Source organism: Lepisosteus oculatus, chromosome 21 (genome assembly GCF_040954835.1).
Source record: "Lepisosteus oculatus isolate fLepOcu1 chromosome 21, fLepOcu1.hap2, whole genome shotgun sequence".
Lineage (NCBI taxonomy): Eukaryota > Metazoa > Chordata > Actinopteri > Semionotiformes > Lepisosteidae > Lepisosteus > Lepisosteus oculatus.
Window position 1 is genome coordinate 12,398,349 of NC_090716.1, and position 27,210 is coordinate 12,425,558.

General features: G+C 38.3%; 3 protein-coding genes across 6 annotated transcripts in view; 2 read left to right on the plus strand and 1 right to left on the minus strand.

The window, feature by feature from the left end:
- Positions 1 to 10,699, plus strand: part of abcc8 (ATP-binding cassette, sub-family C (CFTR/MRP), member 8) — a 56,840-nt gene extending 46,141 nt beyond the window's left edge. For all 4 annotated transcript variants that reach the window (XM_006642459.3, XM_006642458.3, XM_069181547.1 and 1 more), the window contains 13 exons: positions 219 to 288; positions 1,024 to 1,181; positions 1,319 to 1,411; positions 1,884 to 1,986; positions 2,754 to 2,867; positions 3,425 to 3,545; positions 3,669 to 3,799; positions 5,013 to 5,091; positions 5,259 to 5,367; positions 6,648 to 6,751; positions 8,023 to 8,156; positions 9,542 to 9,604; positions 10,444 to 10,699. In XM_006642459.3, coding sequence (XP_006642522.2) covers positions 219 to 288; positions 1,024 to 1,181; positions 1,319 to 1,411; positions 1,884 to 1,986; positions 2,754 to 2,867; positions 3,425 to 3,545; positions 3,669 to 3,799; positions 5,013 to 5,091; positions 5,259 to 5,367; positions 6,648 to 6,751; positions 8,023 to 8,156; positions 9,542 to 9,604; positions 10,444 to 10,581 — 1,417 coding nt within the window. In that variant the 3' untranslated portion in view covers positions 10,582 to 10,699. The remainder of the gene's footprint in view (positions 1 to 218; positions 289 to 1,023; positions 1,182 to 1,318; positions 1,412 to 1,883; positions 1,987 to 2,753; positions 2,868 to 3,424; positions 3,546 to 3,668; positions 3,800 to 5,012; positions 5,092 to 5,258; positions 5,368 to 6,647; positions 6,752 to 8,022; positions 8,157 to 9,541; positions 9,605 to 10,443) is intronic.
- Positions 10,700 to 13,167: 2,468 nt separating this feature from the next.
- kcnj11 (potassium inwardly rectifying channel subfamily J member 11) lies at positions 13,168 to 18,594 on the plus strand. The gene has a single exon (XM_015338429.2). The coding sequence runs from the start codon at positions 13,679 to 13,681 to the stop codon at positions 14,834 to 14,836; it is 1,158 nt and encodes a 385-aa protein (XP_015193915.1). The 5' UTR covers positions 13,168 to 13,678; the 3' UTR covers positions 14,837 to 18,594.
- A 100-nt stretch (positions 18,595 to 18,694) lies between these two features.
- The window catches only part of abtb2b (ankyrin repeat and BTB (POZ) domain containing 2b), a 49,540-nt gene continuing 41,024 nt past the window's right edge, over positions 18,695 to 27,210 (minus strand). The window contains exons 9-17 of the mRNA XM_006642457.3: positions 26,297 to 26,432; positions 25,637 to 25,869; positions 24,881 to 25,059; positions 24,268 to 24,373; positions 22,954 to 23,056; positions 22,465 to 22,555; positions 22,058 to 22,126; positions 21,601 to 21,714; positions 18,695 to 19,789 (exon numbers count right to left, since the gene is read on the minus strand). Coding sequence (XP_006642520.1) covers positions 19,592 to 19,789; positions 21,601 to 21,714; positions 22,058 to 22,126; positions 22,465 to 22,555; positions 22,954 to 23,056; positions 24,268 to 24,373; positions 24,881 to 25,059; positions 25,637 to 25,869; positions 26,297 to 26,432 — 1,229 coding nt within the window. The 3' untranslated portion in view covers positions 18,695 to 19,591. The remainder of the gene's footprint in view (positions 19,790 to 21,600; positions 21,715 to 22,057; positions 22,127 to 22,464; positions 22,556 to 22,953; positions 23,057 to 24,267; positions 24,374 to 24,880; positions 25,060 to 25,636; positions 25,870 to 26,296; positions 26,433 to 27,210) is intronic.

Here is a 27,210-nt window from a genome sequence, read left to right on the forward strand (position 1 = left end):
GTGGTATCTCCTGGGGTGTTTAATCAGTTCACTGACATTTGGCAGGGCCTCTCTCAACAAGGGAAGATACAGGGGGCATTTAAATTAAAATCTAGAACATATTATATACTTGTACCTAAAACCATAGTCATGTTTAAATTATAGTCTTGCACATGGCACTCAACAACTAGCCTTGGTCCTGGATACATGTGTAGCCATACTCTGTATTTTGTTCATAGGCTCTTCGAAACAACTCCCCTTGGAAACATTCTGAACAGATTCTCCGCTGATACTAACACTATTGACCAGGTAAGGTTCAAAACGCTCAAGCACATGTCATGAGGCTCCACTGCTTAATCCTGGAGCAAATGCTGTCTCTCTTCTGTACCTCACCCAAAAGATTTTACTTGTGTTGTGCTTCTTTAAAAATAAAAAGAACACACTGACTCTAGATCTGGATTTAATTATCAATCTAACTATTAATAAATGAATAATGTAAGAATTGTGAAGCTCTTGATGCTAGAACATGTTTCTAAACATTTGATATAAATGCATTGCTCACTATCATTCAGTGATCTGGATTGAAACAAAACAGCATTTGTTGTGGAAACATGAAATTAGGCATGAATTAGAAGAATGTACAGTACACCCTACCATAGTTAGAGTCTAAATATGAATGTTGCTATGTTTTAACTTGCCTTGTAATTTGATAATTGAGCTCATGTGCAGTTCCCTCTTTAAATATTGAGACAGTGGTGTTAAAATGACTATTTATGCTGTATACTAAAGCAATTTGGATTTGCGATGAAAAGATTGATGGAAGCATAGATGCACGGAAAAAAATATAAATGAAAAGTGATATTCTGTACTATTGCCTCAAATTATTTAATCTTGTCATCTCAATTTCATCGTATGTCAGGAACGGGGAATGCTTGTGTAGTTATTAATGTGTTTGAAGACAGCGACTAATCAGTTTGTGATCCGAGACCCACAAAGCTCACTTTCACGAATTCCCGTGACTGAGAGGTCGTCGCTCCCTTGCAGCACATCCCGGCCACTCTGGAGTGCCTGAGCCGCTCCACCCTGCTGTGCGTGTCCGCGCTGGCCGTCATCTCCTACGTCACGCCTGTGTTCCTGATTGCGCTCGTGCCGCTCGCCATCGCCTGCTACTTCATCCAGAAGTATTTCCGAGTGGCCTCCAGGTTTGCTGGAACGCTTTGACATGTCAGGAATTCCTCATGAGAATTTTCACACGTCCTGTAGGTGTGGGTGATTATCCTGTCATGGATGCTTAAGAAAATAGTTTCTTTTGTTTTTCCCCCATACCTTCTGTTCGCAGGGATTTGCAACAGTTAGATGACAGCACACAGCTCCCCTTGCTCGCCCATTTCTCTGAAACGGTAGAAGGTCTGACAACTATACGTGCTTTCAGGTAATCCTTCCACTAATCTATGTGTACATTTGTCTTTAAATCTGTCAAACGAACAATACAGTAAAGACGTGAAACTGATTTCTGGGTTTACTTCTGTCTTTGGAGTTTAATATTCCTGTTCTTTAACTTCTTAGGATAACCAGCATTTCTAATGGAACAGTATTCTATCATCAGTCATTGCTTCTGGTTTCAGATATAGTTGATTTAGCTTTACAGTCAGTTCTAATGGGAGTATTCCTGGATTTATTTGCATCCCAGTATGTAGCGTATTTCTGCACAACTATTCTTTAAGCTCCTTTTCCTTTACTGTTTTAAGCATCTCTTAGAAATGTGATTCAAATATACAGTATTTTCGTCATCTGAGGATTTCTCAGAAGCCAAGCAATTCTTTTGGCATCAACAGAGTGAAGCTAGTGGCTCTTTGAAGAACAGACTGCTGACGCTGCAACATTGTGCACTTCTTGTTCTGTAGGTACGAGGCAAAATTCAGACAGAAGCTTTTGGAATATACAGACGCCAACAACATTGCCTCTCTCTTCCTTACAGCAGCCAATCGCTGGTTAGAAGTTCGGATGGTAATGATCCTATTACAGTACACGGTCCTGTGTGTCACGATTTAAATGTCTAACCATTGTAATTGACACGGTTTGCTTATTACAGTGCTAAGGTCTAGTCAAACAGCTTAGAAAAATACTGTAAAGACAAACTCTTGTTGGGTATTTATACTACAAGAAAATAGTTCCTATAGATCTAGTATTGTAGAAATTTAATTTTAAATTGAGTAAGACTACTAATATTATCTGTCTTAAAGTTTTATGAATAAATCACTAAGAATTGTTTTATAAGATTTTTTAACCTTTCTTTATTTGGTTCAGATAAGATGAGAATGGAGAAACATTTTATGAGTTCTTTGCTTCTTCAAAACATGTTTAGCTAGCCTCCTTAGTCCTGTTCTCTCTGTGTAAGAAATGTAAGCTTCTGTTTTCTATATGTTTCTGTGTATCTCTTTCTGCCTTGTTCGGTCCTGAAAAAACACATTAAACATTGGTTCAAAAAGGTTTCTGCACTCATGTCGTATCAGCATAAGTTCGAACAAGAACATGTAAATGACAGGGGGTCATTTGGCCCATCTAGTTTTCTTGATTGCTATTAGCATATTGATGAAAGTGTCATCTAGCCATATACTGTAGGTGGGTTGCTTATTCTAGATTGTGATAGCACTCAATTTGAGTGTTTTTGATATAAGCTAGATTTTGGAATAGCAGAAGTGAGTGATTGTTTCAGTTTGCTGTGGGTAGCAGTCTGAATGGTCTGAATTTGATATTGTTGCCTGGTTCCACAGGAGTATATTGGTGCCTGTGTGGTTCTGATTGCAGCTGTAGCCTCCATTACCAACTCGCTTTACAACCAGCTGTCTTCTGGACTCGTAGGACTGGGTCTGACATATGCTCTCATGGTAAGTGCTTGTGTTTTAAGCACCAGGTAGTTTTGCAGTGTGACTGGCAAGAGTCTTAAGAGGGAGTCAACTGTCTGCATTAAGCATGCGGTGCCTTGTATCTGTTATCTGAAGTTTTTGTTCAACTGTGAAAACACTGAAAGGAACATTTGCAAAGCCAGTGAAAGTTAGCACAATTGCCTTTGAAAATGACTCTTATAATTATACTTCTAATCATTATTATTTTAAATTATTTAAAAAAGAATATTATTCCAATGCAGAATATCTTAACTTATTTTTTTGGTGAAAAACATCTTTATTTTTTAAAATTCATTGCTTCAAGTTATATTGCTTTGTTTTATATTTCTGTAAATACCTGTTGCCATTGATAATAAACACTTTCAAATTTGGAAAAGAGCCTTCTGGAAATCTGCACAAAAGGGCCGGTAGGAGGAGACAGGATGAAAAGCAGAGTCAGCAAGAATTATGACCCTGAAGCCTGAAACGGAACAAATGTACTCCCCTGGTATGTGTTCAGCGCTGCATCATTAAGTTCGCTGTGCATTTCCTGTCTACAGGTGTCTAATTATCTCAACTGGATGGTGCGCAATCTTGCAGACATGGAGGTACAGCTTGGGGCTGTGAAAAGAATCAATGGGCTCTTGCAGGTAGAGCCTGAGAACTACGAAGGCCTCCTCTGTGAGTGTATTAAGTTGCTCACATCGCCAAATCCTGAATATTTTATGGGTTAAAGTCGAAACCTCATGATTAAGTCACTGAAGGCAGCCGCGGATTTCGGATTCTTTTGTTTCTCTGATACAGTGGCATCCCAAATTCCTGCAAACTGGCCCCACCAAGGAGAGATCCAGATCCAGAATCTGAGTGTGCGCTACGACAGCACACTGAAACCTGTTTTGAAGCACGTCAATGCGCACATCTCACCTGGACAAAAGGTACAGGCGCCCTGTGTTTTGTTTAGCCCAGCAGATTTAGATGGGCTTTGCTTTACATACAGTACACTACTGGTGGTAGTAATTAAAAAAGCACTGCTGGGACAAAGGAATAGAAGTAACTTTTTCAGTGTAATCAGATTACATTGTTAAAACATTACAGATTGCACAGTTAAAACCTGACACAGTGCTAATGCAAAATCCTAACACTTTAAGCACTTAGGTCCCTTTCTTATACCTCAAAGGGAATGTAAGTTAGATTGAATTTACATTGACAAGCTGAAAATGAGTTTCTCAGAACAGTTCGTATAAGCACTGAAGACTGTTATTCTTACAAAAATGTATCTATGTGTGTTTTCATGGAATTTGCATAGAATATTTATAGAATTATCAGAAGTGTCATCCTTTTTAACAGAGGACATCACCAGTAGCACTCTCAGGTTCTGATGTAATGATATAAAGATGGATTTGTATCTCTGAATAGTGACTTTAACATCAGTGACTCTAAAATGTAGTAGCCTAGAGGCAATGATTCAGTGTGGCTAGAACATTGCTTTCTTCCTTTTTTTCCTTGTAACACATTATGTACACAAATTCATTATTTTCTTGCATTTGTGCTAAGTAAACTGTAAAGTGTACAGTATGTACTGTACTGTACACCAATACTTTATTTGTACTTTATCTACAATGCAATGTATTATTCATGAAATTATTTTCGAGAATCCTGTTGTGAATACCTACAGTATTAAAATAACTTGAATGTTCTGCATTATTTATTATTTTGTTATTATCTCCTTGGGTTATTATTAGGTTATTTATTAACACTTACTTAGGAGACTCTCTCATCCAGTGTGATTCACAAAATATACAGTGGTACACAAAGTAAATTAAAAAATAAATCATTCAAATGCAGTAGAAACAAAGTAAAAAAACTGCACAAATGGCAACAAAAACAAAGTAATGAACCAACAGCACACTGTAAGTGCAATACCTGTGCAGCATGGTGAAAAAATGAGCAGTGAACAAGCAGAAAACAGTGATTGCAGTACAGGAGGGCTACCCTTGAGCTGCATGAAGTATGAGGTGGCAGTGAAAGTTAATGACAGTGTAAGAGGTTATTGTAGATTTTTCATGACATAAAAGAGATTTTTAAGCAACAGCACTGTCTTCACTTCCTAAATGTATTCACATGCTATGACACATGCTTTGTCCCCAGGTTGGAATATGTGGGCGAACTGGAAGTGGAAAATCTTCATTTTCTTTAGCCTTTTTCAGAATGGTTGACACATTTGAAGGTAAAAAAGTCCAAGGCCTACTTCAGTATATATCTCTAAGTGTTACTGAGTTGCAGTTAATAAATGTTTTGTGCATGAGAAGACATTCATAAGAAAACATTTTGCTGTGAAATTTGACTGGTAATTTGGCTTTGGATTCTTATTTAATGATTTTATTTTTCCAACAGGACGGATTGTCATTGATGGGATAGATATTGCTAAGCTGCCTTTACAGACTCTCAGATCCAGATTCTCAATTATTCTTCAAGACCCAATTTTATTCAGTGGCACAATCCGGTGAGGAACACAGCTTTATCTGAAGCTCTTAAAGTGGCCTTGGGAAGAAAAACTCCATCTACAGTAGCATAATGTTTTCATGGTGAAGCTTTATAGTCTCTGTGTATTGAGTTCTGTGTATGATTGATGCTTGTTTTCAGTTGGTTAATAGAAATAAATTTAAAACCATTGTAATGAAAGAGTTAATTCCCAAAGGGAGCAGAACATGTACAGTAGTTCTGTTTGAACTAATTTGTACACATCTGAGACAAAGCAAAATATAGAAGGCATCTGAAGCAATAAAGAAAATACTAACTTATTATATTAAAATATTAAATTAATCTTCTGGGTTTGTATGGTGTAAACTAATACCATCACCTAAATGTAAAACACTGAACACTGGGCTGAAAGCAGGATTAGACGTTTCAGGCCAATATACAAATCCAAAAGTGAAGGTTTTTTTCTTCTCAGATGCCTTTGAATGTGTACTCTTAAAAACTAAAACTTAAATAAAAAGCAAACCCAAAGAGAGAACCATTATGTATAAAGCAATAATATTCAGTAGTTACTGTAGTAACAACAGAAAACTCAAAAAATACAATTTCATTTTTGGGTTCCTGAGCATGACTTACAACAGTGCACATCAGGTGCTGTTTATTCATGAATTCCAGCAACTGACTTCTTTTAGGCCTAAAACATGTTTCTTCTTTGAAGACTAAGCAGAATTAAAACACGCCAATTACTATTATCAGTAAAAATATGCCAGCTTTAAACTGAGCTGTTTCTACACGTACACTGCTGTGTGAAAATCTTAGACATTTTGCTTTGTTCTCCTGAATTATTGACCATGTTGTTAAGATAACAGTTGAACCTGCTATATGTGTATTTTGTAATACAAAAAGTAGTAATTTATTTTTATGGATGTGTAGAGAGGAGCAAACAATGTTAATGATGAGGAACACCTCACAAATGAGTTATTTGATGGGTACATGTGATGGATTATGAACTGTAACATTTCGTAATGAATGTTCAAGTGTTGTTTACCTTGAGCTTTTATGGGTGATTCTGATCAATGTAAATTTAAGATGGCTAAATGGCAAGTTTGTCTTCAAAGCAGCATCAATAACACTCATAGAGTATGTTTTATAAGGGTAGAGGCAACACTGGAGACTTTGAGAAAATTGTTTATATTCATACATGTATTGTAACTCCTGATTGCACCTAAAATATCTAAGAGTTTTACACAGCAGTGTATTAATTCAATTGTCATCATTGTGAAGATCTTTATCTTTTTTGTCAAGGTTTAATTTGGATCCAGAGAGAAAGTGCACAGACAGCATGCTTTGGGAAGCTCTGGAAATAGCCCAGCTCAAGCCTGTGGTGAAGGCTTTGCCTGGAGGCTTAGGTGAGGCAGTGGGCAACGTACAGTAAGACTGCAGGATGGCTGGGGTGTGTTTTAATTAGATATTTAATTAGATGGGGGAATACACAATGATTGTAGAAAAGTGACTCATGGATTTTAGTAGGTTTTTAAATGCACATCTTCTTTTCTCTAAAATTAGAATTCCACAACAAAAATAAGTGATAATATTGTCCTATACATTCATGCTTTAATTTTCTCATTACTCATGCTATGTGGAATTTTATTGTAAACACTGCATGTTAACTGGACTTGAGTTGAACATAACATAAGAAAGCTGGCAGATGAGAGGAGGTTTTTCAGTCTTGCTCATTTGCTAGTTGCTAGTAGCTTATTATCCACATTATTTAATACAGCAATTTTTAAAGTAATCATCCCAAAGCAACCAATGGTCCTAACAGCCATAGAGCATGTGAACAGGAGGAATACATGCTGTATTAAATACGAGCAGCTGAGTGAAGGTCACTCAGAGGGAAGTAAACTGATAACATATTGGCAAGATACTGAGAAGCCACAGCATGCAGGGCCTTGAACATAAGCACACGGCGGAAATGTAACAACACAGTCCATTTCGGCCACATAACATGGGAGTTTGTTTGAGACTCACAATCCATGTACACAATCTGTGTAAAAACTTTTCCTGTTTTGAACCCTCCTAGTCCCCTGAGCTGACCTGAACAGCACCAGTCTGGATTTTAAATCTCTGTTCCAGACTGGTTATTATTTTGGATAATGTAGAGAATGCATAACATTTTTGTATATATCATAGTCTTTAGTGCATGTACTGTAAGCTTCTGCAACACTGGAAATGCGTTATAACTGCGAGAATTAGAGAGTCCTTTTTGTTTTGACTTGCTGCAAAGATATGATGCATTTGAATGCAGTATTTACTGTACATCACTGTATGTATTTACATTACCGGGGATTAAACATAGATCAAGAAATCACTACATTTTAGGAAAGCATGCAAAGTAGCATTCTTTCAGAACATTCCATCGTTGTAATTCCTAATTTTTTTACCTGGGTAACCTACTGTTTAATGTTTTTTTTTGTTGTTGCATGAGTAAGTGTGATTCTATCAAAAGTATTTTGAATTCAGTTTTTGTGATGCTGAGCTGAAAGCCATGTGGATGTTACAGATTTTTCTGTTGGTCATTTCGGAAAAACTCAAATTAAAAGTCCAGCCTTTGACTAGTTTTAGATAAAGTCTGGCCACTAGCTGCAGAGCTCATTCTAATGGCTGCATTGTGGTGTAGATGCAATGGTGACGGAAGGAGGAGAGAACTTCAGCCTGGGGCAACGTCAGCTGTTCTGCTTGGCACGAGCATTTGTGCGGAAGAGCAGCATTTTGATCATGGATGAAGCCACTGCGTCTATAGACATGGCCACGGTAAGAAAAGAGCCCGCAGGCTTTAATGCCAAGTAACTTCCTAAAAAGGCCTTCTATTCAGCAGTGTGCTGAAAGACCTTCCTTTTTTTTCTCAAAACAATGTCAAAAGCTTTAAAATCTCTACTCTGTAAATTAAAAGTGCAAGCTCTTGGGGTTTGCAATTTGTAGAGTTTCATCTAAGGCTTATACTTTGTGAAGGCGCTTCTGAACTGGAAATAATGCTATTCTGTAATGAATAATTACATGGAATAGACATTAATCACTCTTACGGGACCTACTGTCTAGTACTAATAGCTACTAGAACTGTCTGGGTACTAAACTTGGCTTTTTATTAGTCACTCCATCAGGTTTTTGTCATTCCTAACAAACACAGAGCAAAGTCCTGATAACCGTGCACTTAATAATAATTTAATATAAATATGTATGCAAAATATAAAGAAATTAGGATCAATTCATATTCTAGTACTCTATAGCAAATATACTGTACAGTACAGCATTTGAAACAAAAAAATGAAATTCTAATATCAATGTCAATTTTTTTTATAGCCAGCAAAGACACTCATTGTACTTATGTTTTTAATCACCTTGAGATCACAGATTAAGAACTACCAAGAAGTAGAAAGGGCCACTAAATAAAAAAACTGAGCTATATACACCTTTATTTGCAGTAGTAATGTACTATATGCATTGCTATCGTCAGGGACTGCATAGCTGTTTCTCAGTTTAGTAATATTTTGTATCTATTGTGTGAAGTCCATTACATAAAAGACAATGATGACATTTCAGTACAATGGACAGCTCAGTGCAGTCAGGTGCCATGTAAATCTCCCTATCAAATCCTTAATATGTAATAAAAACCATGAATTATTTATCAACAGAAAGTTAATATTGATTTGCAATTATTAAGTCATAAGTGCATTAGTATATTTGTCCAGAATCACAGAATTACACAATTCAGTTGAGAATTCCTGTTTTTTTTAAATTACATGACACCACCTAGCCTGCCAAGTTTCATGTGTCTTCTCACTTTGTGACTTTTTATCAGTCCAAGTGAGCTTTCATGTATTGCCTTTGCTTTTGTAATCTGTCACCTTTGATTTTACCACATCAGACAACATTGTTTTTAATAACTCACAACAGCTGGTTCCAGCAGTTCTGGGAAGCTGCATCTGTGAAGGTTTTATGCTGTAGATCTCTTCACATCAGCAGTGGCTGAAAAATTGGAATCTGTAAAACTAATTAATTAGATAGAGTTGTACTGGGAAACCTACAGGCCAGCTCTCCAGGACAGGTTTTTGGAATTCCTGTTCTAATACCTAATACATTACATAAACAACTATTTCTACCTCTGGTCTCAAACCTCATTTTTGCTTCTGTTCTCATAGGAGAACATCTTACAGAAAGTTGTGATGACAGCATTTGCAGACAGAACTGTGGTTACCATAGCAGTAAGTACCATCAGCAATCTCCTTGTTCTGTTCTGGAAAGTAACGTTTTCCTATTAAAAAAAAGCTTGATACAGTGTGTGACTTTTTTTCCATTTTCCACACTTTTGTGCTATTAAATTCTACTGCATTTGTCTAGTTTGACGAAAGGTTTTTGTGGATCTCGTAAATGGCTGAATGATAAAGGTGCTCACCTGGACTACAGGTGGAGAGTTTAGTGGTTCAGACCTGAGTGCGACACCTTTAGCCAGCTGTGGCCAGGATTCTCTAAGCAGCTGTACACAATTGGCTACGTATCTCTGGATCCTTATGGCCTGCTGTTGACTGAAGTTTTCCCAGCCTGCTTTTACTATGAGCTTGTGGCGGCATCAGATAATGATGAATGGTTCTGGCACATGCTCACTCTCTGTTTAATATAGAGTATATGTGGTGGTAAGTCACAATAGTTACGTTAAAATATGCAACAATTGTCAATTCCACATTTTAAATCAACCCCTTTGTAATGAAGAACTCAGTGGAAGTTGTATCTGTTTGTTTATCAAGGGGGATTTAAAAATTAATCTCATAAGTTAATTCTTCATTTCCTACCCTGCTTGAAATTAAATCAAGACTGCCTTTTCATCAGGATGTGGATAACTGCACATATCAGAACCGTAATATAAAGGATTAGCATCCAAAACACAAAGAAAAGACTTATTACAGTTAGCAGACTAGAAGATGCATTATGTACTGCAGAGAATTAAGTAAACTTATTCTTAAGTAAAATAAAAATATTTTTTGTGGAGTCAACGTTTTTTTTCAAGGAAGAAATTATATCTATGCTATATTTCCTTTTCTTGCAGCACCGTGTACATACAATCCTGAATGCAGACTTGGTTATAGTTATGAAGCGAGGAATCATTTTGGAATATGACAAGCCTGACGTCCTGTTAGAGCATGAAGACAGTGTCTTTGCTTCTTTTGTCCAAGCAGATAAATAAGAAGAAAAACACTATAGAACTCTGAAGTGCAATTGTACTGCTGTATTAATTAGTTTTATACAATTGTGTACATCTGTAAATAAACTAATTCTTTAATAAAAATTACCATTAAAATCTGCATTGACCACTTTTTCTTCATATTGTGTAGATACCATTAGACAACAAGACAAATGCTCTTTTAGATCTCCTCTGCTGTTTTTGATTTGGATAACGACAGCCACCTCACCATACATCACAAAGAAACCAGGAGGGCAAGAAATTACAAAGTGTTTAAATCCCTGTGCCTGTTATGTTCATACTTTCACTTGAAAAACCTTTCAGAAGCACAAAATACTGACCACATAGTGCTTCCAAAAAAAAAAAAAAAAAAAAAAAAAAAAAAAGGTCCAGCCAATTTCCATCGGGCCTGACAGGGCAGAGGCTCGTTAAAGGTTGCCATGGCAGTGTGGGGTGACCACAGCTGTTTTAGATTCACCAGTTCCCAGGTGTACTGCTTGATTGTTGGTCTCCAGTTGCTTTGCCTTTTTGAAATGCAAACCAGGGCTCTTCCTGAATGGCGGTACTCATCGAGATTATAGATTGTGACTTCTATTAACAAACAAATTAAATTGCTTTAAATTCAGAGCTTGATAGCAATAACCTCAGGTTTGTTTGGAGAAACATTCCAGCCTTCCTACAAAAATAGAACACAAGACCAGTCAAGGAGAGGAGTATTCAATCTGCGGTATGTTTTTTAACAGAAAATGATTATTTTAGTTTGTCATACTCCTGTTAAATTTTGATAAGAGTATCAGATGTTTTTATGGATTCTCAAATGCTAACAAATTTTCAGGCTTTTTTGTTCCCTGACTAATACTTATTTAACATCAAATTCCTTTGATTAGCATGCTTATTTTATAACAGTTTTTTATTTTCTCTTTTAAATACCACCCTTGCTGAGATGAAACAAATGTTTAATTCTCTGAAAATATAAACAGCTGGCACAGATTATAGAGCAGGAAATATACAAAATTACAACAATAGACTGATTACAATGAAGCCCACTAAACCAACCAAGACTTCATGGAATATTATACACATTTTACAAGTAGGTACTGGAGCTGCATCATCATGTGTAGGCTGCAAAGGAACAAGTAAAGGTTTATTCCATGCTGTGTTTATTTTCTTCTATTTTCAGCATGGAATAAACCTTTATTTTTTCCTATTATATAACAATGCAACTTCATCTATGTCAGTATCCCAGGCAGGCTGTCAGTGAATACTGAGTATAATTGAGCTGTGTGCATGTACTGTATTTTTTGCCCCTTACTGCCCTATAAAATAGTCTATTAGCCTGTGGTTTTGGAATATTTGCATTATTGTGAAATATCAGTCTAATTATCTCTTGAAGGAAACCTAAATATACGAAGTGGTGTTCCATGTCTGTGCAAGTTTACCGAAATAGAAAAGAAAGTATCTCACGTGGATCCTATTAATAGTGATCCTATTAATGTCATGCCATGCTTCTGACAACATAAGTGCTCTCCCATGAATGAACTGTGGATAGTTTGATACTCTGTGTTCTGCAATGGGATCATCTGGTTTCAGGGAATGGTAGTAAATGGGGGTTTGTCTTCATGTAGTGTAGTGGTCTCACTGAAAAGAAGGCTGCCTGTAGGTGGTTATTGCAGTGCAATTTTTTAAATATAGCCCAGCTTTGTAATGTGCCTCACTTTTCAGTTTATGGAACACTTGATACAAACTCTTTATGAAAAGAGATCTTTTTTAATTATTTGTAAAGTTTCCCTACTTTAGAAACCTGGCAAGATCATCATCAATTAGAAGTATTCAGTGTTTTGAACCTCACCTGTTTTGGAGGTACTGTACAGTAGATGATGATACAAACAATGCTTATACTTAAGTACTGTATGTGGCATATAATGTAACAGTGAGCCACACATAGTATATTGACCTCTGCATTACTGAACATGCTGTACAGTATTAGCCTTTCAGAAGATGATGCTGGACTGACTGACTGACTGACTGACCGACTAAGGACCATTTTCCTCCGATTTTTGTGCTAGTGGCATTCCAGTGCGTACATAGTGCAGTTTGATTAAACGGGTCACTCTTTTGTTCCTAAAATTAAAGACCTGCAAAACGATCATGTCAAGTTCATAAATACCAAGAGAAGTATATTAACGGAGTACAAGACGCATTCGTTCTACAAAATAACAATTCTGTTTTTTATGGTGTATTTAAAAAATCATGGTTTCTGTTGAATATCGCTATACAGTACGCGAGTTTAAGCCCAATGCTAGCAGTAGTAGAAAAGATGCAAAGAGAATTAGTTTTATTACTAAAAACGTGTTAATCCTAAATCGCTGTCAATGTATCGTATTATACTGTACTTTGTCTTCAAATACAAACATCGTATTTTTTTAATGGTTTTTGAAATGAATAACGGACCTCTATAGGACGAAGTTTTCTATTTTTATTGTTTAATGAATTAGAACGGCATCCCATGCAAGACTTCTTTGGAAAGCCTTGTCAGCAAAGAACGCCTTCTCAAATCGCACCGGAATGCCTCACCGCTTCTAGCTACAGTACTTTCCTGAATGCAGGCGAACTCAGCCAGACTGCAGCATCGCACTCTGCAGGCATAGTCGGCACAGTCTGTCGTGATGGGCTTCGGTTTTATTTTAGTCTTTGTTATGGAATCGTTACTTCTCCTGAAGGTGGTGACGATTTAAATCGCTCGGAGCTGGTAACGGGCTACTTTATTTACCAACGGTCCAGCCTGCAGTATGCGCTGGTCGGTGTGTCTCAGACACAAACAGTGCCGCAGCTATCCGGTTGCAAGCGCGGATGACAGGCATGGGCAGATGCGATTCTGAAATGCGAGGACTCGGCTCCCGGGAATGTCGGAGCTTCACAGCGCCTGATCGGGCAATGTAAGCAGTGCCCCCAGGAGCCGGTGATCGCACTCGGCGGTCAGCTGCTTCTCGGCCCGTTTCTTGCCGTCTCGATTTGGAAATACTGTGGAGCACACTGTGAGAAAGACCAATGGACCGAATTTCTTCACAGCAAGGGTTCTGATCTATAGTATGGGAGCGCTATGTTGTCCAGAAAAGGAATTATACCTGAAGATTTTGTTCTCACGCGTTTAGCGGAGGATGTCTCGCAACCCAGGTACCGAGCCAAGCAGAGGAAAGCTCGTTTTGTGGCAAAGAATGGGACTTGCAATGTGGCACACACGAACATCCGAGAACAAGGACGGTTTTTGCAGGACGTTTTCACCACCTTAGTAGATTTAAAATGGCTACATACTCTTATAATATTTACAATGTCTTTCCTGTGCAGTTGGCTACTGTTCGGTATGATCTGGTGGCTTATAGCTTTTGCACATGGGGATCTGGACCAAAAAAGCGACAGCTTTGTCCCGTGTGTGACCAGTATTCACTCTTTCTCTTCGGCTTTCCTGTTCTCAATCGAAGTGCAGGTGACTATCGGCTTCGGGGGGCGAATGATTACGGAAGAATGCCCATCAGCCATTCTGACTCTGATCATTCAAAACATCGTAGGTCTGGTTATCAACGCCATCATGCTGGGCTGCATCTTCATGAAGACTGCTCAAGCCCATCGGCGAGCAGAGACGCTCATTTTCAGCAAGCACGCTGTCATTGCAGTCCGGAATAACAAGCTCTGCCTAATGACTCGAGTAGGGGATTTGAGGAAGAGTATGATCATTAGTGCTACCATTAAAATGCAAGTAGTGAGGAGGACCACTACAGCAGAAGGGGAGGTGGTCCCCCTCGAACAGATAGATATCCAAATGGAAAACCCAATTGGGACAAACGGCATTTTCCTGGTATCCCCACTCATAATATGCCACGTCATTGACAAAAATAGCCCTCTGTATGAGATCTCTGCCAGTGATTTGCACAACGAAGATTTGGAGGTGATTTTAATATTGGAAGGGGTGGTAGAAACCACTGGCATCACGACCCAAGCTCGAACGTCTTACTTGCCAGACGAAATCCTGTGGGGACGACGATTTGTACCCGTTATCTCTGAGGAAGAGGGTAGGTACTCTGTGGATTACTCCAAGTTCGGAAACACGGTGAAAGTACCAACTCCCAGCTGCTGCGCTAAAAAACTTGAAGAAGAGGGAAATCTTCCGAGGGTCAAGCTTCTTGACTCACATTCGCTAAAGAGTACCGTGAGAAAAAGAAACGCTTCTGTGCGCGTCAAGCCAAGAAACGACAATCAGTAACTTTATTATAATAAGTATTATTATTGTAATGTTTGCTACGCACCTCACATTTATACCTGAAACTGTTTTTACCAATCGAGAAAGCAAGTATGTTTAGTATCATGATGAAATGAAATAATTTTGCCTTTGTTTTTAAAATTTGGTAGGTTTTTAATACCTGCACTTTTGATACTATCCGTGTATTAAATGGATCTAAATTGTATACAGAAATCTCCAAGTAAAATATTTCATGTTGTACTTAACATTGACTGTTTTTAAGAGAAATATGATTGTATGACAAAACATTTATCACCTGTACATCTACAGTTGTACACCTAGGATACTTACTGAACGAATGTTTTAAACAATTAAAGTGCATGTAGTTTTTGTATCTTAAGTCTCCTCAGGGTACATGTTAAAGCCTTTGATGATTGCTGAATGCTTTATGTTAGCGTTGCTGCGTTATTTTTTTCTAAAAATACATTTAACTTCAAAATTAAAGTTGCAATATCTGAATTATAAATCACCTATTATCCCTTTGTTGCAACCTCGGTAAAATTTTCTGTCCATAAACTACAGCTACCTTAATAAACACTTGAATCGCATACTCCTAGTTTAACAAGACTGGATGTTTAATAACTGGTACGATTTAGGGAATACTTTAATTGAACCAAATCTTAGAAAATGTTTTTGTATGGTATTATTTTAGGAGGCGTAGTATGCAAATCTCACATGGACAATTTGATCCTTACGGTTTGAGTGTCCAATTCCCGTTTAAATACTTTTCTAATACTCATTCGCAGTTTACATTTTAAGAACGGAAATGCCTAAGATGTATGATATCGTGGTCGTGTCGTACATTTAACATTTATGTAATTATGACCGATTTGCATGCTATATATCATTTATACATAATTTTATCGTTGTATTAAGGTTTACGCATGGTATTTTAATTTGTCATTCATTACACGAATATATATAAAGGATCATTAAAATTTGCATTGAAGGAAATGTTACATTCATTTTTTCTTGAACTTCTGCTGCCCTCTTTTGGAGTTTATTGCCATTGCTCTAATGGATGACGAGCCTTGCAAAATAAGCGAAGACTAAATTCAAATTGAATTGCTTACTTTCTGCACAGGGCCTTTGAGCTCACGATTCCCTGCAGTATATTTGACACATACCGTATCTCGCTGATTATAGCATTAAAACACAGTATCGCATCGCACAGTAAATTTGGCAGTGGCTTCAGCCAAATTAGACCTGAAGCGCCGGTAATACTGCATTAACTCTATCTCACTATGGACTGCAACATCCAAGAATTAGATGCGTTGTGACGATGATGATAGTTGCGTTTTGTCTTACCGTGGCCACAGGACAGGGGGGTTTGAGCCCTGCTCAGAGAGTGAATCGAGGAGCAGCTGAGAGGTGCACATGGGGTGGAGGAGGGACACTGGAGACGAATGTAAAGGGGGCTGATTGTTCGACATGTATGGCTGCGTGATATTGACTTGTCGTGAATACGTTCCCTCTAAAGAACTGAAATTCTGGACACACCCTCTGTCGTCCCAAAATCCATGTGTTGCCAATTATTTCAGAAAAGACTCAAAAGAAGTCATGTGTATTTATTATACAGTAACTAGTTTTTGCTTAATACCAAAATAATTGACATCAAACTAAAGCATTTCCCACAAACAAACGCAACAAAGTTAGAAATGTAGCTTAATTAGACCATAAAACAATTTTCAGTCTACTCTAATGGCCGCACGGTCAAAGTTTATAAATGATAGCAGCAGATAAGGCACCTACAGTATTTTGATAGTTATGACCTTTTGTTAATGGTTCCTCTGTACTGCTACAAACTCTTCATTTTCTTATTGCTGTACTTTGCATTGTTGTGTCCAGGCTAGAACTTTCTTCTGTTCGTTTTTGATAGAGCTGGTCCCTTAATCACTTCTGCTACTTGATGCTTGGAAGTGATTAGCTTATTTGTTTACATTTTTTTCTGCATTCTGTCTCTGGTTTCAAAAATGATCTTGTTAGAGTTTCCAACAACCTCAGAATACTGATGTTTATGCACTGCCTCTTTTACCTCCTGTACGGTATTAATTAATCACTTCTGGATAAAAAAACCTCAGATCCTAAGATGAATTATCCACTAGCAACCAAACAAGCAAGACTGCATTTTATAACCTATTGTTTTATGATATTTTTATGTTCTAATTGTACTGCCTTCCTGAATATAAGAATGATCTGTTTCTTTTCTAGATTTTGTTTTTGCTTTAGTAAGATCAATTATCCCTTATTATGAGTGCGTCCAATTGGTTTCCAAACCTATTCTTTAACTTGTTCAATCATTACTTAATTAGAAGGCATTAACGTGCTTTCCAGATCTCTATTCATTGCCACTTTAAGTCTAACCTTAATCCTGCAAGACTTTGGATCTTTGTGATCTCTGATCTGCTATGAAATAAATAAAAAGGTAAGGTACAGTAGCCAGGAACGGGAGATTATTTCTGGTTTCTAGGTTCCGCACACAAGAGGGAGCTGTTGGCACTAGGTATTTTTATATTTTGCTCTAAATGGGTGGTACAGTGGTTTGCATTACTAACTTGTAGTGCTGGGGCCCTGGGTTCAGTGCTGGACCTGGAGTGCTGTCTGTGTGGAGTTTGTACAGTATGTTCTAATGGCACTAATTTTGTCAAACTAATTTAAAATAGGAGGGTGTTTATTTAAAGGGGATTCAGGGGTAAGAATTAGATATTATACATTTATTTTTAAAGTTTTTAATATTTTGTTTTTATATGTGTTCAGCTCAGTTTATAAGGTTTCATTTACTTGCTCCTTTAATTTTCCTACTGAGTATAAGCATAACTATTAGCAGAGCTGACATACAATACCTGGCAAGCAAGCCCTTGAAAAGAAAAGGCTGCAGTACAGCTGTACAAAAAAAGTAAAAGAGATCTGTTAAATGACCCTATGTTTCAACTATTAAATGTTTAGTTCTCCCAGTTTTGTAAAATGAACGTTTGAAGATGGGAACTCAAGCCATATTTCTCAGATAAAAATCTAATGTTGAAAAAAACACCTCTGTAATACAAAAGGCTAAACTGTAAATAAATAAATGCATTTACATTCATTCTTATATAATGCAATTATACCTATGATGCATATGTGACTTTTTGGAAAAATCAGAGGACTGATCCGATCATTTTAGATTATGAAGTGCTTTTTGACACTGGCACTCCAGCAGGCAAGATGTAAATTAAATGCGTGTAAATCACACTTTATTTTCCCTTCACTCATCTACAATATTTAGGACCTATATCTTCCGAAAAAAGAAAAGACATGCTGGTAGGTTAATTGGCTTCTGGGGGAACTGGCCCTGGTGTAGCGTGTGTTTGTGTCTGTCTGCCCTGCGATGGACTGGCGTCCCAGCGAGGGTGTGCCCTGCCTTGCGCCTCTTGCTTGACGGGATAAGCAACAGCTTCCCCAAGACCCTGAATCGGATGCAGTGATCAGAAAGCGAGTGAATGCGCTAATGTCATGTATCAATCCCACTGAGCTCTAGTGTATGACTTTATCCATCCGCCCACTTTCTAACGCTTAATCCACTTCAGGGTTGTGGGAGACCCCAGTAAGTAATGGATGCACGGCCGGATACACTTTGGGATGGACAGTCCATTGCAGGGCAGTATGATTTTTCATGAACAGTATTATTGTTAATGAAATATTCCATTATAACTATTTCAATTATAAATAAAATGATAATTAAACAATGTTTGCGTTTAATTCTAATGATAATTGTGAAATGTTAAAAGTGGAACAGTTGATGAATGTTGTTTCGGTGATTATGTGCACATTATATTAACCACAGTATTCCAGCAACATTTTATTTAAGGCACACCATCGTAGACCCACACAGTGCTACAGTTTGCATATTCCATTTGATACTAGGAGAGACCTTTGTCTGCAGTTCAAATGCAATATGTTCAGATTTCTACATTATATATTCAGTAACTATTGGAATGTATAATCTACTCTTTACACTCTGTATAACATTAATTAATGCTACGGTCATTCAATGTGTATGTCTTTCAAACATTCAAAGGCAGTGACTGTATACATTTTGTAACAGTATTTTACATACAACTCAAGGTTACTTGCAATTCGCTCTTGGCAAACATTATTTACACAGAACCTTTAGTTATAGACGTCTGCAAATATTGTGCGACTGATAACTCATAAAATATTAAATTACGTTCAGTTTGCTTCTGTTCATATTTTACTCAAGAGAACTAATTTGGCAGGAAGGCTCATGAGTTACAAAAATTGAAGTGACACTTTAAATAGGTCAGACGTGAACCAGCTCAACGCCAAAATTATTTGCCTGGAACCTAACCCGAGAGCTAACCAAGAGCTCTCTCACTGTTAAATAAATATTAAGGATCTGCTTGGAATAAAAAAAAAATCCATTCCCACTTTAACAAAGTTCTGTTAGTACCATTTTCCAAAAATAACATCGGCCAGTCATCTCGCGGCTCTGTGGGAAGGGCGCGTCAGTGCACAATCCAAAGATTTCTGCTTTACAGCTCTTTTTCTATGCGGTGCAGATCAGCTGTGCCATTTCTCTTCTCTGGGGGAGAGAGACCAGCGGAATGAACGCGAGATGTCAAACTCCTCAGCCGCTTGTCCCCTGTCACACTCTCCATTTTGCCCTGGTAAAACTTTGCCCCTCTCACTGGGCCTGGCCTGCTTCCATGGCAACCCAGACCCTCACACTCTAGATGTAATGTATACTGAGCGGATCCTCCTGGCCAGCATGGCCTCTAGGTCCTCCAGGGGCTCTCGCCCCTGTACTCTGCTGTTTGGATTCAGCACCTGCGTCTTGAAAGCTTCCTGCTCCACCAGCCCTTCCATGCTCTGCAGGAAGTAGCTTTCACAAAACAAAGCCAGCTCTGTGATGCTGTGCACCTGTACAAACAGCACAAAAAAAACAGAGGAAGTTTGAACGACTGGCTTTTTCCTTTTGCCTCATCTTAAACAACTTCTATTTTAAAAGAAAACGATTAAGTGAACTTTTAAATTGCTTATCTTTTAGTGTCCTGCCTCAAAATAAGGCTGGTGTTTGTTGTTTTAGTTTTTCTTATCAGTCCTTTATGTTGATCAAAGCCAAATGAGAGAGACAGAATACAGATACAGAAATAAAGAACTTGCAAAAATTGGCAAGGTTGCAAATTATTTAGATTTACATCAATGGAACTTTTATCTATCAGATAAAATGAAACCAAAACCATAACAATGAATACATTACTGTTGGTAGTACTGTATATCTTAATCTTTATTATTCTCTCAACATGTCCATCTTTGACTTTTATTTTTGCTCTCAGTGAGTAATATTCACATCAATAATTTCTTCTGCCACCCTAAACCTTTCTCACACAACAGAAAGCATTTTTTCTTTGTCTTAACATGCTTTATCAAGACATTGTACAGTATAATTAAATATAGAGCCCCTGTGTCTATGTAGTTTATGTGGATTAATTAAAGCATCATTTGCATAAAATATGCAAATCCAGCACTGAAGCCTCATGTGCAGATAGTTATGCAAATATACTGTACAAAGATGAATGCTTTTACTGAGGTTTTTAAGAGCTCCACTCGAACCCAAGCATTTTCTCTGGTGAAAGATGTCATTGTCGTAAATCATTCTTTTTATTTTCATTCTTTGTCTAGTAGAGGTGTGTACCTGCTATACTGTAATTAACTGCTGTTCGCGCAACACTACTCAAAAGCAGCATCCAGTTAGATTTGACGTTTGCATTGGTGACCGTGATTTCCAGAATACCACAAAACGTTTTCCAGAGTTTTCCCGTATTTGCCAATGAAGCAGTTGTCGGAAATCATTTGAGCTTAACCTAAAATCTAAAGGTAGAGTACCGGAATTAAATAACTGGCTAAGGCCACATGCAGGACAAGCAGAGGGGTTGAGTGCTGTGCCAGATGTAGCCAGTGCACGCTGTTGGACCACAGGCTCATTCAATAGTATAGTACTGTATGTGTTCATTACTACCCACATGGCTTTGTGGGACACATTCACTAAGCAACGGATACAAGAGAACAAGGATGAATGTAAAATTTGTTTTACATACCCACATAGTACTTCAGAATTAAATCTGTATCTACCTGAAGTTGTACTTCTAGTGGAGTACTAACTTGATGAAGAATTTCATGGTTTTACTGCTTTTATAATTTCAACAATTCTTAAAACATCCATCAGGTTACCATTTTACATACTGAAAAATGTTAAGTATGAATGAAAAAAATCTGCACATTGGCTCTCAATGGCATAACACTTCAAAAGTGTAAGAGGTTTTTAAAGTCAAAGTGGCTAGTACTGTTTTTGGACTAAAAATCACTTAGAATCCTTTTTGCTTTTGTAAATTCAATTGAACTGACTTTTTTCAGTTATGCTCTTGATGTTAAAACAAAAATATTCTAAATTTTTGTTAATTTTTACTTGAAACAATACTACTTCCCTTTTAAATGCACAAATAAATAACATTATAATTTAGATGTACTACTACAGTAAATGTAATACTTGTCTAATACATTATTTTAAAATGAAGTCAAAGAATGTGGCCCCTCATCTTGTGATTAAACAAATTACATTATTTTAAGATTATTTTAAAACATTACATTGATTATTTAAGGACTGAGGAGTTTAAACATGCCCTCCTTCCCTTCCATTCATATGAAAACTCACTCTGACAGAGGAACAGTACCTTGGCTGAACGATATATGCTGACTGCATTTTCCAGGGTGATGTTCTGACAGCAGATAACCTCACAGTGGCGCTGTAGGGCTGGGAGCTGAAAGAGACTGGCTGCAGAGAGCAGCTGGAGATCGGGGACACACGGTTACTTTTCTGGATTTCAGATAAGATATTCAGATAACTGACCATTGCCAACATTGGTCCATACAGTAAGTGTTGGCCAATACCCCTGATTTCTGATACTACAGTGAGAACTAACCGAACGTATATCTTTGTCAAATTAACTCTTTATACTGCAGTCTGTAGTAATATACAGTACAATTAATCACAAACTGTTTTACATACTGTAGGAGACATAGATGACATAGTTAAATCTTACAAAGACTTTGAGAATGCTGTTCAATGCCACATTTCTCACAATTTCTAACTGTCAGGCATTAAATGAGAAAGTATTGCTGGATTCTCACCTCTAGTACATCAGACACAGGAACTAGCAGTGATTCTGCCCCTCCACAGTACAAGTATTTCATCATCATCTGGAAACAAGAACTTTTGATGAGTTCTGGTCTCTTGGTCAATTTAACATCAAAATTTACTGTAAATTGCTTGAGACGGAGGTTTTTACTTTGAAAATGATTTATCACAACCAGGTTTAATAACATATATGCTATATAGGATCGTTTTTTTCCCCTCTTGAACAGGTTTCCTCTAAAATGTCAGCAGTGTGGAGCAGCAGTATGGGTTTAGGCTCGTAACTGCGAGATTGTGGGTCCACATCTCAGGTGAGAAACAGACAGATTGAAGGGAGAAAGAACCAAGAGCACAGAAAGCAAAAATCCAAACGTTTTTTCTTTAATGAATTTATGCTCATTACCTCAAATATCCTGTACCTGACGTCAGTGATCTCTATGTTCTTGCGGTTGTGGGTATCTGCAGACCCAGTGGGACTCAGCAGAATCTTAAACCTGGTGGGCAAATGATCAAGCACAGGGAATAACTTTAAAAGGGCAGTACTTTGTCCTCGGACATCTAGAAAATGTAATTATGCTTGAAATAATGAATAAAAACTGGAAAAAAGACGCACCTATGAGTACCTTCCCTCTTGCAATAATTTACGAGTTAAGGTGCTTTATAAAACAAAGGTTATTAATTTTTACATGGCTTGTGTCTTTTTGCACATGTTTGTACATCAGTAAAATAAAAATTGTAAAATTAAAATGATAGAATGAATAATATTTACCTGAAAAAAAGTTGGTTTCACCTATAACTGCCTATACTGTATCCCGTTTAAGATACCCTGCCCCAGAGTGTAACACGGTTAGTACACAGCAGCCACTATCAATGACGGCAGACTCTCACTCACCTTTCAGAGGCGCTCATGAGTAGGACCTTGTGACCATAGAATGGCTTTCCCTCAATCAGGAATGTCACATCAGACATCTCTTTATTGTTCAGGAAATGGGGGTCTGGTTTGAAAATAGAAATCTCATCAAAGTCTGCAATGGCAATCTGATTATGAAGTTTAATAATACAAGCACATGGCCAGTTTCCCAGAGATGCTTTTCAAAACTGTAACTTACAATTTCATTCAATGCAAGAGTCTATGCATGTCAGACAAGCAATCGGTAAAACGCTAAAGATATAAAGCAGATCTAAGGTCTGAATCAGCGATGATGTGCAGACAGTGCTCTGGCAGGGACGCTGAATCGATCCTGACCAGTATGACCAGAAACTTTCACTTTTATACACTTAAAGACAATGAGGTTAAAAATGCGGAAACAAGAAAGAAAGTTTTTTTCATGTGAATAAGACACCTGACACATTAGTGAAGGTATTCAAAGTGTCTGTGAGAAGTGATCATCAGTCCTTTAACAGAATACCGAACAGCAATTTTAACAACATGCAGGTGTAAAACCTAGGGCTGCTAATGCATAATTGTTGTATGGCATCCTGAAGTGGTCATCACAATTTCTGAGAAATCAGACAGTTTTATTGTATTGTATCATTTTGTATATCAAACACTGTGGGATCACGTAGGATGAAAGGCACTATAGAACTGCGATTACTACAGTATGTCTTGAAAGCAGCCAGAGTATCAGTTTTGATGACAAGGCTGGGTACCTTATTTCATATCCCTACAACCTTTTATGTGCAAAATGCCTCCAGTTCTCCTGCTCAATAAAACAGGACAAAGTCCTGGTGAATGCACTGTGCTGTATTTCCAAGTTTGTATTTTTCTATTGATTTGGGGTTCATTGCCTTAGAGGATAGTGGTGTTTGTGCTTCCTTATGTTTTCAACAAGCACTTTACCGAATGTAACCAGGGGAATAGTTAATGAATAAACTTTTCTAAGTTTTAATACCCATAGTTCCAGTAGCTAATGATAGTTCCATGGCCCACTGATGTAAGGGTCAATGAAGCCATATTTATATGACTAAAAGAAATGATAAATGTACACAAATAATCCACTGATAATTAATTAATGTAAACTTTCATTAGGAGATGTTTTACTCAAAGAGCTGGACTGTACATCCTTCATTTTTTTCATGCTAATACCAATAATGTAATAATAATATTATAATGTATAGAATATGATTCCAGGTAATTTTCAGTGCATCACAAAGCTAAAATAATCACTGCTGCTCAAATAAAAGAGGATGTACAACTTTACCCTACCTAATTGGGCTGGAAGTGTTATCTTGACTTCAGGAATTATTGGTAATGGACCTTTCCCGTAACAGTGACTGAAGATGGATGCCAGCTGCTGGTTAATAGCATCATTCTGTGGTGAAGAGAAAGAAGAAAACACATTGAGACATTAAAGCAAGAAACACAAAACCTCAAAACTCTTCTCAAATGGAGTTTACAGCAAAGGTTCGGAAGGGAAAGCAGCAGCCAAGTTTAATTGGCCTTAGCTATCCTAGACTGTAATCAGTGATGCTGTTCCTTCAGTTTCTAGAAAACTATACTGCTGGTAAGTCCCTTTGCTTTAGTCACTCTCCTGAGGGTCCCCCCTTCCTTGTACAGGGGCCAGAAGGTCGTCCCAAAAATCAAGAAACGTCAAGAATATTCACGAACTTTGCCAAAAACATCCACATGCTGTACCTGTATCTGCTCTCGACTTCATTTATTCTTTTCCCCTCTGTGCCCACTAGAGGCCAGTGACAGTAGTGAGAACTGTGTACACCATCCTGCTTCCAAGGAGCTTATCCTACCCCATGGCCCTGCAGCTACTGTACATTCTCTGAAACCACCATCAAACCGATATTTTTTTAGTGTGTGGTTTCACCTTGCTTGTCCTGAGGATGGAGAACATAAGCGGTAGGCCTTGGCTGACCAGTTCTTCACAGTAATCCTCTTCCCTGATGGTGGAGAACTCTCGCAGGAGGGTCAGGGTAACTGAGGTCCTGGACTGCTGGTGGGAGCTCCGCAGAGACTCCAGCCACACATGAAGCTTCCAGGGCACACCTATGAGCAAATACAGGAAATACAGAGTGCTCTTCTCTGCTTACCCTCTACAGATGGATAACTGTACGATATGGATGTTACAATAGTACTGTCAACACAACTCTCTTCAATTCAAAATAAAAATGACATTTTCTAAAGCAAATTAGAGTAAAACCCCAACCCTTCTGCATCTGGATTGTGCTAAAGTGCTGTGAATATACTCAAAGCATCTTGGAGAGTGTGTGTAATCTCAAACATTCTTAATGACTTGCAGACAACAGCATGACCACATTACTGATGCACAGGCTAACAAACCAAATGCATCTGTGTATCAGAATTAGCTGGAAATGATCTGCACATAAACAAGTGACAGTCAAGAGAAAATGGCTCAATGCATAGAGACACTATTGTCACAACAAGAAGAATGTTTTATAAATATCAATAAGAGATGTCTAAAATAAGCACTGCGCACAGATTATGAATGGAATAAGTAGGAACGAGAATGATTTCTGCTGCTTGCCCGTGGTTCCAAATGAAAAGAAAAGTTCTTGAAGGAGATCTGAACACTGCCAGCTGCCCACGTGCCAGCAGGACCTACCCAGTGAGCGCAGCTCCATGGTGACGTCCAGGTAGCCGTGCTCTGCGCTGTAGTAGGTGGCTTCCTGCAGAGCCTTCATGCGGGCCTTGCACAGCTTGAGCTGCCCCCCGCTGGGACTGAAAGGACGGCAAACGGGGGGCTGCCCCTCCACTCCCTCCGCCAGGATCTCCTCCAGAGACAGGACGTCCTGCTTCACCTGCTGGGGCTGAGTCAGCAACTTCCGCAGCACGTTCCTGCAGGACAGAAAGGACACTGCAGTCACACATGTAGGCTTTCTAAGGCAGGCACCAGTTGCCATGAGAACCGAACAAAGATTACAAATAAGAAGAAACCATTGTCTCCATCTAGCTAAAAACAGGAAACTTGTTTCACTGTTAGGAGTTAATGAATCCCCTGATAGTCAGGTTGCATACGCTCGAACGTTTCATACTTGTATCTGTGAAACAAACTTGTAGGTTTCTCCTATAAACACCTTGCAAATTTGTCAAGAACCGGGTCACTGGTTTTAGGTCCTACTGTGCTTAACATACTGTAGGCTCTGAGGGATACGCGGACTTCTTTAGAAATAGATTAAAGATGGAATTTGCAATAAAAATGCGTCTTAAAACATCTGACCACAAAATAAGAAAAGATGAGACAGTGATGCTAAAGGCACCGCACCTGTGTCCATGAGCTGCTGCATGGCTGAAGCAATTCATATCTTCGTAAAGTGATGACGTCAGACCATTGGGATCGCGTATCCTCAACATGGGGTCAGCCCCACGCGCTAACAGAAGGCTCACCATCTCATAGTTACCTGAGGAGGGAGGAAGTAAAAGTTGCTCAACAACAGTGGAAACCAACACTCACAAATGAACTTCCTGCAGCCATGTTGGGGAAGGGTATGCCACGAAAAAATACATTCTTTCAGCAAGAACTCATGCAGTTATAAGGGTTAGTAAGCTGCCTATACTACTTAACTTCTAAATAACTTCTTTATTTCTACCTTTACTGGTATTAATAACCAATGCCAGCAGCCACATCACCTTGCAAGACACTGAAGCTAAGCAGGTGTGAGCCTGGTCAGTGCCTGGATGGAGACCCCCTGGGAAAGCTAAGGTTGCTGCTGGAACCAAATAAAAATCCCAGGGCATTTCTCAAAAAGAGTAGGGGTGTTACCCCGGCGTCCTGGCCAGATTTCCCATTGGCCTTTCCCAATCATGGCCTCCTAATAATCCCCATCTATAAAATTGGCTTCATCACTCTGTTCTCTTCCCCAATGATAGCTGATGTGTGTGTGTGTGTGTGTACTGGTGCATCATCCAGGTGGGGCTGCACATTGGTTGTGGTGGAGTGGAGTCTCCATTACCTGTAAAGCGCTTTGAGTGGAGTGTCCAGAAAAGCGCTATATAAGTGTAAGCAATTCTTCTTATTATTAATGCTATTCACTTGCTTTAATGTATACAAAGGTTAATGTATTATTTATTATTTGATCCACTTGTCCCAGAGATCTCTCTCACACTACATGCAGAGATTTGCTTTGTGAGCTGAGTATCCTGAGAGTGACGATGCACAGGAAAGCAGTACACCTTATA